Genomic DNA, 16471 nt, shown 5'->3' on the forward strand with positions numbered 1-16471 from the left:
ATATTTTTTAGGAACGCCTGGGTGGCTCAGTGGTTGAGTGTCTGCCTTTGGCTCAGGGCATAATCCCGGAGCTCCCGGATCGAGACCCACATCAGGCTTCCAGCATGGAGCCTGCTTCTCTCTCTGCCTATGTCTCTGCTTCTCTCTGTGTGTCTCTCATGAATAAATAAATAAAATATTTTTTTTAAATGGGGAAAAATTTTTTTAAATATATATTTTTTAAAAAACCAACATTATAACAGAACTCTTTCCTTAAAGGATTTAATTTTTAAATCAAGATAGCTTGTACTCTGTCAGATAAATATGCTAAAGAAAGAATAGTTGGGATCCCTGGGTGGCGCAGCGGTTTGGCGCCTGCCTTTGGCTCAGGGCGTGATCCTGGAGACCCGGGATTGAATCCCACGTCGGGCTCCCGGTGCATGGAGCCTGCTTCTCCCTCTGCCTGTGTCTCTGCCTCTCTCTCTCTCTCTCTCTCTCTGAGACTATCATAAATAAAAAAAAAAAATTAAAAATAAAAGGTAATACCTAATAGGTAAGGTAATACCTAATTTTGTACTAAAATATCATAGTGAATGATCACCATTCTAGGTACATAAAATCTATGTTGGTCTCACTTCTCTAGATGGGAATTACCTATTTTTTTCTTTTATTATCATTCCTACCTATTTTAAAAACCTGAGAAACTGATAGTTGTGTCTAAATCAGGTAACTGCACTCATTGGCCAGAGAAGTCACCACGTGTTTATTTACCCCCTATAACCTCAGATTTAGAAGGAACCTCAGAGGTCACTGAAAGTAACCTACTGAAGTAGTAATTTAGCTACTGCTTCTATGCTTCCAGTGTCAATACCTCAATTCAAGGCAGTTTATCCCATTGTAGTTTTATCACATTATTATCAGCTATTGGAATGTCTCTGTGTAGTGCAGAAATCAATTTTCCTGTAACTTGATCCAAGGCTGCCCTCTAGCGCTGCACAAAATAATAAATTCACTCCCTCTTTCCAGGATTTTTTAAAAAAATTTTATTTATGTATTCATGAAAGACACAGAGAAAGAGAGGCAGAGACATAGGCAGAGGGAGAAGCAAGCCCCATGCAAGGAGCCTGACATGGGACTCCATCCTGGGACTCTAGGATCTTGCCCTGGGCTGAACGGAGGCACCAAACTGCTGTGCCACCCAGGGATCCCCCACTTTTTTTTTTTTAATTCAATTTAATTTTATTTTTTTGAATAATTATGGTCTCTTGAGATTTCTACAGACTAAACATCTACAACTTCTACAATAATGCTTCACATGACATGATTTAAAGATCCTCACAAACGTAGTCGATTTTCCTTGTTTCAATCCAGTTCGTCAATTAATATATAGTGGCCAAAAAAAAAAAAAAAATATATATATATATATAGTGGCCAATATGAAAACAAAACTCAATGTATTATCTCTGACACTGGATGTTCTATTGATACCGGTAGGAATGGGGTTCTTAGTTGAATGGGACTAACTCTGGTTGCCTTAGAATGGAAGGAATTTATTGAAAGTCAGTAGAGTAGCTCAAGAAACACCTAGACTCTAGAGAACCAGGCTCGAGAAAAAAGACAGAAACCAAGAATGGCTAGGAATTCAGTATTGTGACTAAAATCATACCCCAAAATTAATCTGATGAAACCAGCAGTGCCATATACTGATGCCGGAATCACACCACTGCCATTGCTGCCCTTAGGGACTGGCTGTTGTGGTCAGAATGAGACCTACACTGTCCCTGCATGTGTGTTGTACTAATACCAGCTTCTATGCAGGCCAAGTCTAGGTCATATGTTTTCGTTCAGTTTCTTGGAAATCTTCTTGGTTTGAAGTGGGAGACAGGCTCTGCCTCACAATAAGGTTCTAATAGTGAGATGTTCACAAAAGAAGGGACTTCATTTTTTTGAAAGCCTCATTTTAGCTTCTGTGAGGAGAACAGACATAAGAGCCACAGCAGAACTACGAAGTTTAGTTAAGAAGCTATTTCAATAATGAAGGCAATAAATGATGTTGGCATGAATCAAGATGGTAATGGTGCAAGTGGAGATAAGTGGGGAGATTCTGTATATATTTTGAAGGTAGAGCTCACAGCATTTGTAGGTGAACTGGGTATAGGGCGTGATAGAAGGAACAAAGCCAGGAATGACTTCAAATGCTTAGTCCTGAGCAAATAGAGAACAGAGTGGCCATTCAAATTATAAAACAGACTCTTAACTCTAGGGAACAAACTGAGGGTTGCTGGAGGGGAGGGGAGTGGGGGGATGGGTTAAATAGGTGATAGGGATGAAGGAAGGCACTTATTGTGATGAACACTAGCTGTTGTATGTAAGTGATGAGTCACTAAATTCTACACCTGAAACTAATATTACACTGTTTGTTTGTTAACTAACTAGAATTTAAATAAAGACTTAAAAAGGAAAAAAGAAAAAAATGGAGTGTCATTTACTGAAATGGGGCTGAACGTGGGAAGAGCAGAGGTAGGATAAGAATTTGGTCTTAAAAAATTAAGTTTGTGATGACCATTTTATACCTGAGTAGCTATGTTGAGGAAGTATATCAGTTATACAAACTTTCCATAGAGACGTCTGAGCTAGAGATTCAAGGGAAACATCTGTATAACTGCTCCTGAAAACCATGAGACTGGATAAGATCACCAAGGCAGTATATGTAAATACAGAAACTGTCTAAGGACTGGGCTCTGGCTCCAGGGTTCACATCGGTGGTTCTCAAAGTGTGGTCCCTAGATAAGTAATATCAGCATGACAGGAGAACTTGTTAGAAATATACATTTTTCGGGATCCCTGGGTGGCGCAGCGGTTTGGTGCCTGCCTTTGGCCCAGGGCGCGATCCTGGAGACCCGGGATCGAATCCCACATCGGGCTCCCGGTGCATGGAGCCTGCTTCTCCCTCTGCCTGTGTCTCTGCGCCTCTCTCTCTCTCTGTGACTATCATAAATAAATAAAAATAAAAAAAAATTAAAAAAAAAAAGAAATATACATTTTTCTTCCCTATTCCTGACCTACTGAATCAGAATCTCTGGGGGGTGGAGCTCAGCAAGCTGTTTTAATAAGGTGATTCCAGTGTATGCTGAAGTTTGAGTACCAGTGGTTTAGAGGTCAGGGAGATGAGGAGTGGCTAGAAAAGAAAACATAAATGGAGTAACCAATAGGTAGAAGGAAAGCAAGGAGTCTTAGGAGTCAAGAGAAGAAAGCATTTCAAGGAGGAAAAAGTAATCAATTGTATTAAATCTTTTGGGTATCAAATAAATTAACCAGTTCCAGTCTTTTGGGAGGATAAACTATACTTCACACTGTTGACCTTCACTTGATTCTTCTAATAAATCTTCCTTTTGGGGTAGCTGCATGGCTCAGTTAGTGAAGTGTCTGCCTTCAGTTCAGGTTATGATCCCAGGGTCCTGGGACAGAACTCTGCTTCAAGGCTCATTCATGTAAGGCTCCCTGCCATGCAAGGAGCCTGCTCTCCCTCTCACTCCCCCTGCTTGTGCTTGCACTCTCTCAGTCAGATAAATAAGTAAAATCGTTTTTTAAAAATAATATTATTTATTTATTTATTCATGAGACACACACACACACACACAGAGAGGCAGAGACACAGGCAGAGGGAGAAGCAGGCTCCACGCAGGGAGCCTGACATGGGACTCGATAGATCCTGGGTCTCCAGGATCAGGCCCCGGGCTGAAGGCAGCGCTAAACCGCTGAGCCACCCGGGCTGCCCAGTAAAATCTAAAATCTTTTTAAAAGATAAAAAAATAAGTAGTAGGGAAAATGTGTATGTTTTTTAAATCCTCCTTTTCATTTAACCTAGTTGGAGTGGACTTCTGTTACATCCAAACAAAAGATCCTTGGCTTAAAAATACCCAATTGTTCTACAATTGATTTAGAAAAACAACATTCTGAACTGTCCATTAATCTTTACATAGCAGGGAAACTCTGTTTGAACCTCATCCTATTTGAATGAAGGCAGAGAATTCTTCCTAAGAAAAAGTAATGTAAGGCCAAACTCATTAAATTACAAAGTGTTATCAGAGGAGAGAAGCAAATTTTATGCAAAGCAATGTTATAAGAGAGATCGCTTGCACACTCACTCTCTCTCAGAGTTGTCTCCTGGCCCAATTTCTATTAGATGCAATTCTGAAACCTAAGGAGGGAGGGGAGTGCAAATTTAAAAACAGAACAAAACAAATCCCAAATTAACATCAAAAATGTTCCAGTAAAACTCTTTAGGACATTGCGATGCTAGAAGCATCACTTTGGTGTCCCTCTAATAGATGTGACCCAGAAGGAGAGAGCAGAAGTTCTCTACTTTAGCACGTGGCTTTTGACTTCCTAAGGGCTTCAATTCCTTATTTATAGCAGAAGATGATGGAGCTTAAATGTTATGGTGGTACCAAGAAAAGGAGGCCAGAGGAAGATAAAAGGAAAGAAATAGCTGATTACATATGGCAGCTTCCTGGATTGTGATTACATTCATGAAAGACACCCCCCTCACTCACCCAGAAAATATTAGGGGAGACATATTTCAGGGAGAATATACTACAGGCTGGATATATGACACGTTTCAGACTGGATATACCACACAATTCTTGGGGAACAGAAGTTATTGAAATTTGAGTTATTACTATTTTTTAAAGATTTTATTTATTCATTCATGAGAGACAGAGAGAGAGAGAGGCAGAGACACAGGCAGAAAGGGGAACAGACTCCATGCAGGGAGCCTGATGTGGGACTCAAACCCAGGACCCCGGGATTAGGCCCTAGGGGGAAGGCAGACTCTCAACCGCTGAGCTACCCGGACTGCCCGAGTTATTACTATTAATGTACTACTACTGATATCCACAGATTGAAGATGAGGCTTGGGAAAACTTATACGATACATATTAAAATTTTCATTTATTAGTATATTTGTTTCCTCTCATATTCAAGACTATTCTAATAACACTTTTAGTTTCATCTTTTCTGTCTCCTCTAGGATAGGGAATGTGTCCAGTGATCATTTCCTATTCTCTTTATTTTTTATTTTTTTTAAAGATTTTATTTATTTATTCATTCATGAGAGACATACAGAGAGAGAAGCAGAGACACAGGCAGAGGGAGAAGCAGGCTCCACGCAGGGAGCCCGATGTGGGACTTGATCCAGGGTCTCCAGGATCACACCCTGGGCTGAAGGCAGCGTAAACCACTGGGCCACCTGGGCCGCCCTATTCTCTTCATTTTTAATGCCTTTATTTTCCTAGCTTTTTCCCCCATAGCCTGTAAGTATGTTTAATCAAACCTTTTCCATTAAAATAGCCCACCGCATAGATGCTTGGCTGGCTCAGCTTGTAGAGCATGTGACTCTTGATCATGGGGTCATGAGTTCAAGCTCCAAGTTCAGCATAGGATTACTTTATTTTTTTAAAGATTTTATTTATTTATTCATGAGACACACACACACACACACACACACACACACACACACATACACAGAGGCAGAGATGCAGGCAGAGGGAGAAGCAGACTCCCTGCAGGGAGCCCTATGTGGGACTCCATCCTGGATTCCAGGATCAGGTCCTGAGTCAAAGGCAGACGCTCAACTGCTGAGCCATCCAGGCATCCCTAAGGATTACTTTAACAACAACAACAACAACAACAAAAGGCTCACTTTATTCTACCTTGTGAAAGTAGTAGTGTAAAGTATGAATTCTAGAGCCAGACTGCCTGGGGTTGAAAACTCCACTGTTTTAGTTTTTTGGGCAAATTTTTAAATGTCTCTGTGCCTTCATTTCCTTACATGTATAAATGAAATACTAGTTCCTACTTTATGGGGTTATTGTGAGGATTAAATGAGTGGATATTTGTAAAGCTCTTAGAATAGTTAGTACCTGGTAGATAGTAAATGTTATATATGTTCATTAAATAAAAGCTAAGTAATTATCAATCCTCAAGTTATGGCCTGCTAAAAGTCTGCTGAAGGTTAGAAAAACAGCCAACAAACTCTTAATTACTAAATTTAAGGAATTCTCCATGTCTTAGCTAACTTGATTTTTCAGCATTACTTGACAGGGTGGACTACTAGGTTCCTCTTAGAATTTTCCCTTTATTTCCTGGATGCTTCTTTCCTGGTTCTTTCCATCTCTCTCTGGTATTTTCTACTCAATTTCCTTTGTAATATACTTGGGAATCTGTCTTTGGTCCTCTTCCCTTCTTACTCTATAATTCAATAAATCCGATATTAAGAACTGCTCCAGGGACACCTGGGTGGCTCAGTTACATCTGCCTTCGGCTTAGGTCATGATCCCAGGGTCCTGGGATCGAGCCCCTTTTTGGGCTCCCTCTTAGCTGGAAGCCTGCTTCTCCCTTTCCTTATTGCTCATGCTCTCTCTCTCTTTCTCAAATAAATAAATAAAGTATTTTTTAAAAGTTTTTTATTCTTTTGTTTTAAAATATTTTATTTATTTGAGATAGAAAGAGAGTGAGCAAGTGCACTAGTGGGGGCTTGGGAGTGGGCAGAGGGAGAAGCAGACACCATGCTGAACAAGTAGCTTGATGAGGGACCCATCCTAGGACCCTAGGATCATGAACTGAGCTGAAGGCAGACACTTAACCAGCTGAGCTACACAGGCACCCTAAATAAAGTCTAAAAAAAAATGAAATTAAAATAAAAAATTAAAACTGCTTCAGGGGCATCTGGGTGGCTCAATTGGTTAGGCATCTGCCTTAGGCTCAGGTCAAGATCCCAGAGTCCAGGGATCTAGCCCCACATCAGTCTCCCTGATCAGTGAGGAGTCTGATTCTGCTCTGCCCCTTACCCTGCTTGTGCTATCTCTCTCTCAAATAAATAAATAGTCTTTAAATTTTTTTTCAAAAAAATAAAAAGTAAAAAATAAAAACTGCTTCAAACCTGTCTCATAGAAGTACCTCCATAATCTTTTATCTGCTGATCTCTTCAGATTCATCTTTCAGTACCCCACCCCATGAAATGACTTGAACTTTTCAGAGTGCTGGTAGGTCTGCTTCCCCTGTCAGGAAATACCATTCCCATCCCTAAGAATATTCCCTAATATTTCAAGTCTTAGATGAATTTTTCTTGACACCTTAGGTTATTTTCTTCTGTAAGTCTCATATATATGTTATAGATAACAGTATTCTCAGAGACTAACACAGTAAGGAGCTCAGTCTTTACTGACAGACTGAATTATAGCATCTAAATTAATATTTTGCATATATTTATTGTCATCACAACTGTATATACCTTGAGAAAAATATTTATTAATCATTAGGTTCCTTTTGCTAAGTAATGACTTAAATACAACAAATAAGGGCAGCCGGGTGGCTCAGTGGTTTAGCACTGCCTTCATTCCAGGGCGTGATTCCAGAGATGCGGGGGTCAAGTCCCACATTAGGCTCCCTGCATGGAGCCTGCTTTTCCCTCTGCCTGTGTCTCTGCCTCTCTCTGTGTGTGTCTCTCATGAATAAATAAATAAAATTTTAAAAAAACTTAAGTTTTCAGCTCTCGAAATTAATTTGATTTTTATTTTCTCTGAAGAACCAATGACATCCAGGGTCCTTTTTTTTTTTTTAAGATTTTTATTTATTTTTCATGAGAGACACAGAGAAAGGCAGAGACATAGGCAGAGGGAGAAGCAAGCTCCACTAGGGAGCCGGATGTGGGACTGGATCCTGGGACCCCAGCCGAAGGCAGGCACTTAACCACTGAGCCACCGAGGCATCCCGACATCCAGGGTTCTTCTAACATTTAAAAAGTGTATACCAAGCCGTATGAAGGTGATCAGCGGAATGATTATATTTTTTTCTTAGGAAATGTTATAGACACATCTTTAGGGAAGACCTCAAAAAGTATGTGGTGCTGCAAGCCTGTGGGTGGCCCCTAACTGATAGATCTGTGGTAAATTTCAAATTTAAGGGAAGCAGAGAACCAGTCTGTCACGTCAAGAACATAAGGTTCTAGTCACCAAAAATGCCAACAACGAAGAGGCCTTTTTTTTTTTTTTTTTTTTTTAGTTATGAAAGGAGAGGATCAAGACTGTCACAGAAGAAAAAATTTGCGGCCGACTGGGTAGTGGAAACACGAGAGAAGCGACGGTTTATAGAAAGGGCGGGAAAGAAATGGGTGGGTCTTTTTTTTGATCCAAGTTCCTGATAGGATGTCTGTGGAGCAGTAACTGCTAAACTCCGCCCCTTGAGCCTTTGCAACAGTGAAGGGAGAGACTGTGATTGGGTAACAAGTTTAGCCGGACCCCCTAGGGAGTAGTGAGCAGGAGAGAGCTCCGTGAGCTTAGCTCAGAGCGCGGTGCAGTTCCGCTGAGGAGGAGATGGCTTCGGTTTCTAGCTCAACACCTTCTGGAAAGGTGCTGAAAGAATCTAACAATGGGGGAAAGATGACCTTTCTAGATATGTCTCTAGGTATGTAAACCCCCGACTCCAACCCCCACTAGTCTGGGCTCACTGGTTTTGAACAGTAGACCTCGGTTTAGGGCAAACTGGAAGTGGCCCGGTGAGGCACACACTCCTGGGTGGGGAGGCTTGTGCTCTGTGTACCACTTCTGTCCCAATGCAGATAAAGCCCAGGACAGCTTAGCTCCTGCCCTTCCCTTCCTTTCTGTTCCCATTTTCCCATGACTCCTCTTAGGCGGGAAACTGGCGAAAGCCGACAGAAATTGTGTGAGGCGTAAGGATTGCTGCAAAGGTTCAGGCTGAGGAAAATTATTATTATTTTTTTTTTCTGAGGAAAATTAAAAGCCAGCAATCTCCATATATTTTATTCTCTTACAGATTGATAGCAGACTACCTGCCCACTACACGCACGGCCACACGCTCCTGAAAATCACTCTTTGAATCTGAGAGCAAATGACTAGTTTCCAAGGGCTAGTTTTCAGAGTGATAGTGGGCAATAGGACTAGGCAAAGGGGTGGTTTATTTGCTTGCTTGCTTGGTTTTGGTTTTGGTTTGGTTTTGGTTTTTCGAGGCATGATAAGATTTATTGTTATAGCGGGTACTTAATAATGTATTTTTCCTAAAACTTGACAAAAATACATATTTAAATTTCCTTTCCTACAACGTAAGTTTTTTAAAAATTTATTTTTATTATTTTTAATTTAAATTCAATTTGCCAGCATCCTCCGTATAAGCATGAGGATTGGTGCTTATACACTCTAGACCACCTTTCCTCTCCATTAGCACCCTGTAATCTCTTACCCTCAGTCCTCTTTGGGACTATCACCCACTTTGGAAGTGGGTAGGGTGAAGGGAAAAGAGAGGGTGGAGGGGGAGGGAGCAGAGCGGGAGGCCGACTTTAAAAATGGCAGGAGGTGGGGCAGGGGCAGCGGAGGGCGGGAGCGGGTGGAGAAAACTGACTGGAAGAAAGAGCTGAAAGGCAAGAGCAGCCTTAGAAATGAGAAGGGGAAAAAATAAAAATAAAAAAAATAAATAAAAAAGAAATGAGAAGGGAAGAAGCAAGAGGGCTGAACTTCGGATGGGAAGAGTAGTGTGAAGAGATTTCATTCTGAGTCGAGGGTTAGGGAGCTGAACAGGGAAGGTCGAACTTAGAAATGGTGGCAGGGCTGGTTGGCATGCGGGGTGGGGGGGCGGCAGGGAGCGCCGGCGGGGAGGGGGAAGCAGGGAGGGAATCAGGGGAGGGAAAAGTGTGCCATAAAAATGAGATGGGTGAGCAGCCCGGGTGGTCCGGTGATTTAGCGCCCCCTTCAGCCCAGGGCGTGATCCTGGAGACCAGGGATAGAGTCCCGTGTCGGGCTCCCTGCATGGAGCCTGCTTCTCCCCCTGCCTGTGTCTCTGCCTCTCTCTCTCTCTCTCTCTCTCTCTCTCTGTCTGTCTCTCATGAATAAATAAATAAAATCTTAAAAGAAAAAGAGTAGACATCCTCGTTTCTGATCTTAGGGAAAAGGCTTTCAGTCTCACCATGAATCATCATTTTATTTTATTTTATTTTATTTTTATTTTTATTTTTTTTAATTTTTTTTTATTTATTTATGATAGTCACAGAGAGAGAGAGAGGCAGAGACATAGGCTGAGGGAGAAGCAGGCTCCATACACCGGGAGCCCGATGTGGGATTCGATCCTGGGTCTCCAGGATCGCGCCCTGGGCCAAAGGCAGGCGCCAAACCGCTGGGCCACCCAGGGATCCCTATTTTATTTTTTAAAGGATTTTATTTATTTATTCATGAGAGACAGAGACAGGCAGAAACATAGGCATAGGGAGAAGCAGGCTCCATGCAGGGAGCCTGACGTAGAACTCGATCCCAGGACCCCAGGATCACGATCTGAGCCAAAGGCAGATGCTTAACACCTGAGCCACCCAGGCACCCTATGAATCATCATTTTAGCTGTGGATTTTTCCTAGATGCTTTTTATAAGGTTGAGGTAGTTGCCTACCCTTCCCTGTTGTCTCTGAGGGGGAATGGCCTGGAATAGTACCTAAGACATTTTCTTGCCTTTTTTTTTCTTTAGTGTTTTTTTACAATCTATTTCACAATGGCCATCAATAGGCTTTACTCAAACAGAAGCCCCATGGATTCCAGACTGCTGCTTGCCCTCCACCCCAGGCTCCAACATGACTTCTGAAATATTTTGTGGTATTAAAATAACTTTAAAAAGATAATATTTGGTCACTGGGCAGGGCTGGGACTAAGGTGAGGCAAGTGAGGCACTTGCAAAGGGTGGAAATTTTAAGGAGGTAATAAAAATTCGATGATTGTGGTGCACCTGGGTGGCTCAGTGAGTTAAGCATCTGTTGCTTGGTTTTGGCTCATGTCCTGGTCTCATGCGTTGTGAGATCAAGCCCCATGTTAGGGGAGTTTGCTTGAAGATTTTCTCCCTCTGTCCCTCTCCCTGCTCTCTCTCTCAAATAAATAAGTAAATCTTTAAAAAATTTTTTGATGATTGAGATAATTTTTTATTCACACCCACATTGGGTGTGGAGCCTGATGTGGGGTTTGAACTCATGACCCCAAGATCAAGACTTGAGTTGAGATCAAGAGTTGGTCACTTAACCAGCTGAGCCACTCAGGTGCCTTGAGACAACATATTTTTTTTTTGAGACAACATATTTTTAAAGGTTATTTATTTATTTATTTATTTATTTATTTTATGAGGGGGGTGGGCAGAGGAGAAGGGAGAGAATCCCAAGCAGGTTCTTGGTGCTGAGAGCAGAGCCAGACTCAGGTCTCAATCTTATACCCCTGAGATCACAACTTAAGCTGAAATCAAGAGTCAGAAACAACTGACTGAGCCACCCAAGGACCCTTAAGATTTTATTTATTTATTTGAGAGAGAGTGGGAGAGTGCACGAGTAGGGTGAGGAGCAGGAGAAGCAGACTCCCCTTGGAGCAGAGAGCCCCCTGCGGGGCTTGATCCTAGGACTCTGGGATCATGATCTGAGCCAAAGGCAGACATTCAACCCACTTAGCCACTCAGGTGCTCCTTGAGATAATATTTTTAATGAAATATTTTTAAAAATCAAAAGGACAAACTAAACCCTCTGGCTGGTCACGTGTTTTTATAAATAAAGGAATAGGATGAAGCAAGTGAGGCAAGGCTGTACACACACAGGGTCTGATCTGGTTTTTGTTGTTGATATTTTATTCATTGGAATTGTTCTTGCATTGGTTTTAATTTTTAAAAACATTGTGTTAAATACTGAATTTTTTGGAGCATCCTAAACTTTGATGCCTGAAGTGAGGGCCTCATTTGCATTACTCTAGGCTCTGCTCTGTCACCGGGAGCCTGAATGGGGCGATGGGGAGGGCGGAATCCTAGAGCCAAGGAGAATCTATAGCACTGAGGTAAAACCTCATATTTCTTGTGCTTTTTTTTTTTTTAAGATTTTATTTATTTATTCATGAGAGAGAGAGAGAGAGAGAGAGAGAGAGAGAGAGGCAGAGACACAGGCAGAGGGAGAAGCAGGCTCCATGCAGGGAGCCCGATGTGGGACTCGATCCCGGGTCTCCAGGATCACACCCTGGGCTGAAGGCAGCACTAAACCGCTGAGCCACCCGGGCTGCCCCTCCAGTGCTTTTCTTGTGTTGATTTCACTGTTTCATGCTTTTAAACCTTGGTCCCCCAGATCCATATTTATACCATTTCAGACAGGTGAGAGTATAGCTTTGGAGTTTTTCAAGGGGAACAGGCAAAACTGGTTAGTCATGAAAGGCCCTTCCAGTTTGAAGCCAAGAAAAAACATTATAAAGAGCGTAATGCATGTTGCTTCTGTGAGTTGATGAGAAATCCATACTTTTCCAGTAAATTTCCCCATAACTTTATTAAAGTGAAAATACTACTTTTTTTTTTTTTTTGAAAATACTACTTTTAACAATGCATACTTGTCTTTGGATAACTGCATGTATACATTAGAAAAGCAATTTTATGTTTGTTTATATCATTTATATACTATATATCACTTTCTGTTATTTTTATCATTTATATTGAATGCAAGGATATTACTTCTATTGTAATAAGATGTACTAAAATAGGGAAAGACTCTACAGATTTGTTTTTGTTCTTGTTTCTAATAAACATTTTCAGGAGGTATTACAGTGATTTTTAAAAATAAAAGACAAAAATATGGAGTGCCTGGCTGACTTAGTTGGTGGAGCATGTGACTCTTGATCTTGGGGTTGTAAGTTTGAGCCCCACATTGGGTGTAGAGATTACCTAAAAATAAAGTATTAAAAAAGAAATAAAAGGCAAAAATAAAACCGAAATTGGAGCTGGCAACAGTAGGAACTTAATGGGAACTGTACTTCCCTGTCCACCACTTCTGTCTAAAGGAGACTAAGGTGAAATTACTATAGTTTGAAAGAAAAGACACCCCTTTCTGCTTGCAGATGTAATCAATCATAAATCATAAATTTTTATAAACTATCTACTCTATATTAAGTACTGTGCTAGGCACTTGGTACACTGATAAATAAACAATGGCTTCTTCTCAAGCCTCTCATCCAGTTTGGGGATAGCTAGGTAAATAGTTAAGTAAATATGTGCAATTATATGCTGTTTTAAGTGTTCTGGAAGTAAGTATAGTCAAAGTCTGTTAGAAATTGAGAGGAAACTCACATTTTTTGAGGTTTCTGGAATATTACATATTTTATTTTATTTTATTTTATTTTATTTTAAATTTTTATTTATTTATGATAGTCACACAGGGAGAGAGAGAGAGAGGCAGAGACATAGGCAGAGGGAGAAGCAGGCTCCGTGCACCGGGAGCCTGATGTGGGATTCGATCCTAGGTCTCCAGGATCGCGCCCTGGGCCAAAGGCAGGCGCCAAACCACTGCGCCACCCAGGGATCCCTGGAATATTACATATTTTAAAAATGACAGAACTGTTTACAAAAATTGGGATATGTTTTAAATGTTTATAAATGCTAAAATAGTGATTTCAACACCTTCTAAAATATACATCAAATATAATTATGCTTTTTACAAGAAACTTGGTTATATAATTTATATCAAAATTTAGTTATATGGCATTTCAAGCTGGACAATCTATTTTTTTAAGTGTTTTTATTTATTTAAGTCATCTCTACACCTAACATGGGGCTCAAACTCAACCCAGAGATTAAGAGTGGCACACTCTTCCAACTGAGCCAGCCAGACTCCCTGGGTGATTTATTTATTTTTTTTTTACAATTTTATTTATTTATTTGAGATAGTGAGAGAGAGGGAGACAGAGCTGGGGGCGGGTGGTAGAGGGAGAGGGAGAAGCTGGCTCTGATGTAGGGCTTGATCCCAGGACCCTAAGATCATGACCTGAGCCAAAGGCAGAGGCTTAACCATCTGAGCCACCCAGGCCCCCAGAATGGATGTTTAAGATTATAAAACCAAAATATATTTATTTTCTCCTTTTTGAATCTGAAGCACCTTCAAGATTAAAATTTCCTAAAATAAAATAAAATAAAATTTCCTATTCATTTGACTTTCACCACAGTTGGTGTCTTAAATACTGATGTTTGCATCTTGCAATAGTTTTAGACAGGTACTATGCCATATGAGCTTGTCCTGAGGTGTCACCATATTGGTGTTCTAAGTTCGGAGAGAAATGGAATAGTCAGCATTTGGCAAGAGGTGAGATAAAAGATCTGTTTTATATAAAGCTTTTCTACTTGACTGGGAGCCATGCACAACTGGACTTGGAGTATACCAAATGCATTTGCTTTTTTTTTTTTAAAGATTTTTTTTTTAAGATTTTATTTATTCATGAGAGGCAGAGAGAGAGAGAGAGAGAGAGAGGCAGAGACACAGGCAGAGGGAGAAGCAGGCTCCATACACCGGGAGCCCGACGTGGGATTCGATCCCGGGTCTCCAGGATCACGCCCTGGGCCAAAGGCAGGCGCCAAACCACTGCGCCACCCAGGGATCCCTTTTTTAAAGATTTTATTTATTTATTCATGAGAGACATAGAGAGAAAGAGGCAGAGACAGAGGCAGAGGGAGAAGCAGACTCCCTGAAGGGAGCCAGATGTGGGACTCTATCCTAGGACCCCAGGGATCATGACCTGAACCAAAGGCAGATGCTCAATCACTGAGCCACCCAGGTGCTCCATGCATTTGCTTTTAAGGATGTAATGTTATATCAAATATTCCCAGCATTCAACTTTTTCTTTGACTATCCTCCTTTTATAGTCTAGGCAGCTTTACAGTGCTTGCTAAAACAAGTTCTCTTTAAAATATGGACTTAGTTTCTAAAGATAGTCAAATGAAATTAAAATTATTAGATCACAGAAAAGATGGCAGTTTCCTTTCAAATAGCTGTGCAGTGATAATATTAATATTCTATTTATTTTTGATTTTTTAAAAGTTTTTATTTATTTACGTAATCTCTATACCCATCGTGGGCCTCCTCTGACTGAGCCAGCCAGGGGTTCCTCTCTCTATTATTTAAAAAGTATTGAGCACTTGGGTAGCTCAGTGGTTGAGCCACTGCCTTTGGCTCAGGTCATGATCCCAGGGTCCCAGGATCAAGTCCTGTATCAGGCTCCCTAGGGGGAGGCTGCTTCTCCCTCTCCCTCTCTGTTCCTCTCTCTGTCTCTCATGAATAAATAAGAAAAATCTTAGAAAAATAAATTAAAAATATAAAGTATTGATCAATTTCCTGATTTCAGATAATACCTAGCATATTACCAAGCACATAGAATGCTCTCAGTAAGTGCTTATTATTTGGTAGATTGAGATGGCACTCCTAGAGATTGTATATGGTTCTTCCCTCACCATTGTCCATAACCCTCACTACTTGTGCCTTAGCTCCTATCATCCCTCACTCTATATTGAGATACTGACGCTCAAGGCTTTTCCTTTTTTTAAAAAAAAAAAAAATTATCGCGAGTGTGCATGAGTAGGGGGAGAGGGAGAGGGAGAGAGAATTTTCAGCAGACTCCCCATGGATCACAGAGTCTGACTCTGGGCTGGATTCCTGGTTGGATGTGGGGCTCTATCCCACCACCCTGAGATCATGACCTGAGCTGAAATCTGATGCTTAATCAACTGAACCACCCAGGTGTCCTGACACTCATGGCTTTTTATTATCTACCTTGTCTTTCGAAACTTTCCCGAATAACTTTCCAGAACTAATATTCCATTCTATCCAAGCTAATCTCCCTGCACATCCTATATTAATTCCTGGCTTCAAGCCTTTTCTTATGTTGTTTCTCTTTCTTCGAGGGTAGGGATCTTTCCCCTCATTCACATCTTATCCATCTTACCCAGCTCCACCACAAAGATGTTGCAGCTGTTCCAGTACACAGTAGTCTGTCTTTTCTCTGCAGTCTTGGAGTATTTTGTCTCTGTGTTATTCAATTGGTGCTTAATCATATACAAGCAATTCCCAGCTGGCAAAGTGTTGTGTTCCAGTACCTCATTTGTATGCCAGCCGTTGGATGCAGAATTTCCCTGTAGAATATATATATATTATATAGAATATATATATATATATATATATAAAGATTTTATTTATTTATTCATGAGAGACACACACAGAGAAAGAGAGGCAGAGACACAGGTAGAGGGAGAAGCAGGCTCCATGCAGGGAGCCTGACGTGGGACTCGATCCCAGGTCTCCAGGATCAGGCCCTGGGCTGAAGGCAGCGCTTAAACCACTGAGCCACCTGGGCTACCCTAGAAGTGATATTATAAAGGGTGTTTACGATTCTTTTTTTTTTTTTTTAATTTATTTATGATAGTCACAGAGAGAGAGAGAGAGAGAGGCAGAGACACAGGCAGAGGGAGAAGCAGGCTCCATGCACCGGGAGCCTGACGTGGGATTCGATCCTGGGTCTCCAGGATCGCGCCCTGGGCCAAAGGCAGGCGCCAAACCGCTGCGCCACCCAGGGATCCCCTTTTTTTTTTTTTTTTTTGAGATTTTATTTAATTCATGAGAGACACAGAGAGAGAGGCAGAGACACAGGCAGAGGGAGAAGCAGGC

At 41.2% G+C, this 16471-nt stretch overlaps 1 protein-coding gene across 3 annotated transcripts in view; it reads left to right on the forward strand.

Annotated features, from left to right (window-relative positions):
• Nucleotides 1-8281: 8281 nt before the first annotated feature.
• LUZP4 (leucine zipper protein 4) overlaps nucleotides 8282-16471 on the forward strand; it is a 40993-nt gene continuing 32803 nt past the window's right edge. For 2 of the 3 annotated variants that reach the window (XM_038588118.1, XM_038588116.1), the window contains exon 1: nucleotides 8282-8445. In XM_038588118.1, coding sequence (XP_038444046.1) covers nucleotides 8355-8445 — 91 coding nt within the window. In that variant the 5' untranslated portion in view covers nucleotides 8282-8354. The remainder of the gene's footprint in view (nucleotides 8446-16471) is intronic. The other variant, XM_038588117.1, reaches the window with a different exon arrangement.

Source organism: Canis lupus, chromosome X, assembly GCF_011100685.1.
Source record: "Canis lupus familiaris isolate Mischka breed German Shepherd chromosome X, alternate assembly UU_Cfam_GSD_1.0, whole genome shotgun sequence".
Taxonomy (NCBI): domain Eukaryota; kingdom Metazoa; phylum Chordata; class Mammalia; order Carnivora; family Canidae; genus Canis; species Canis lupus.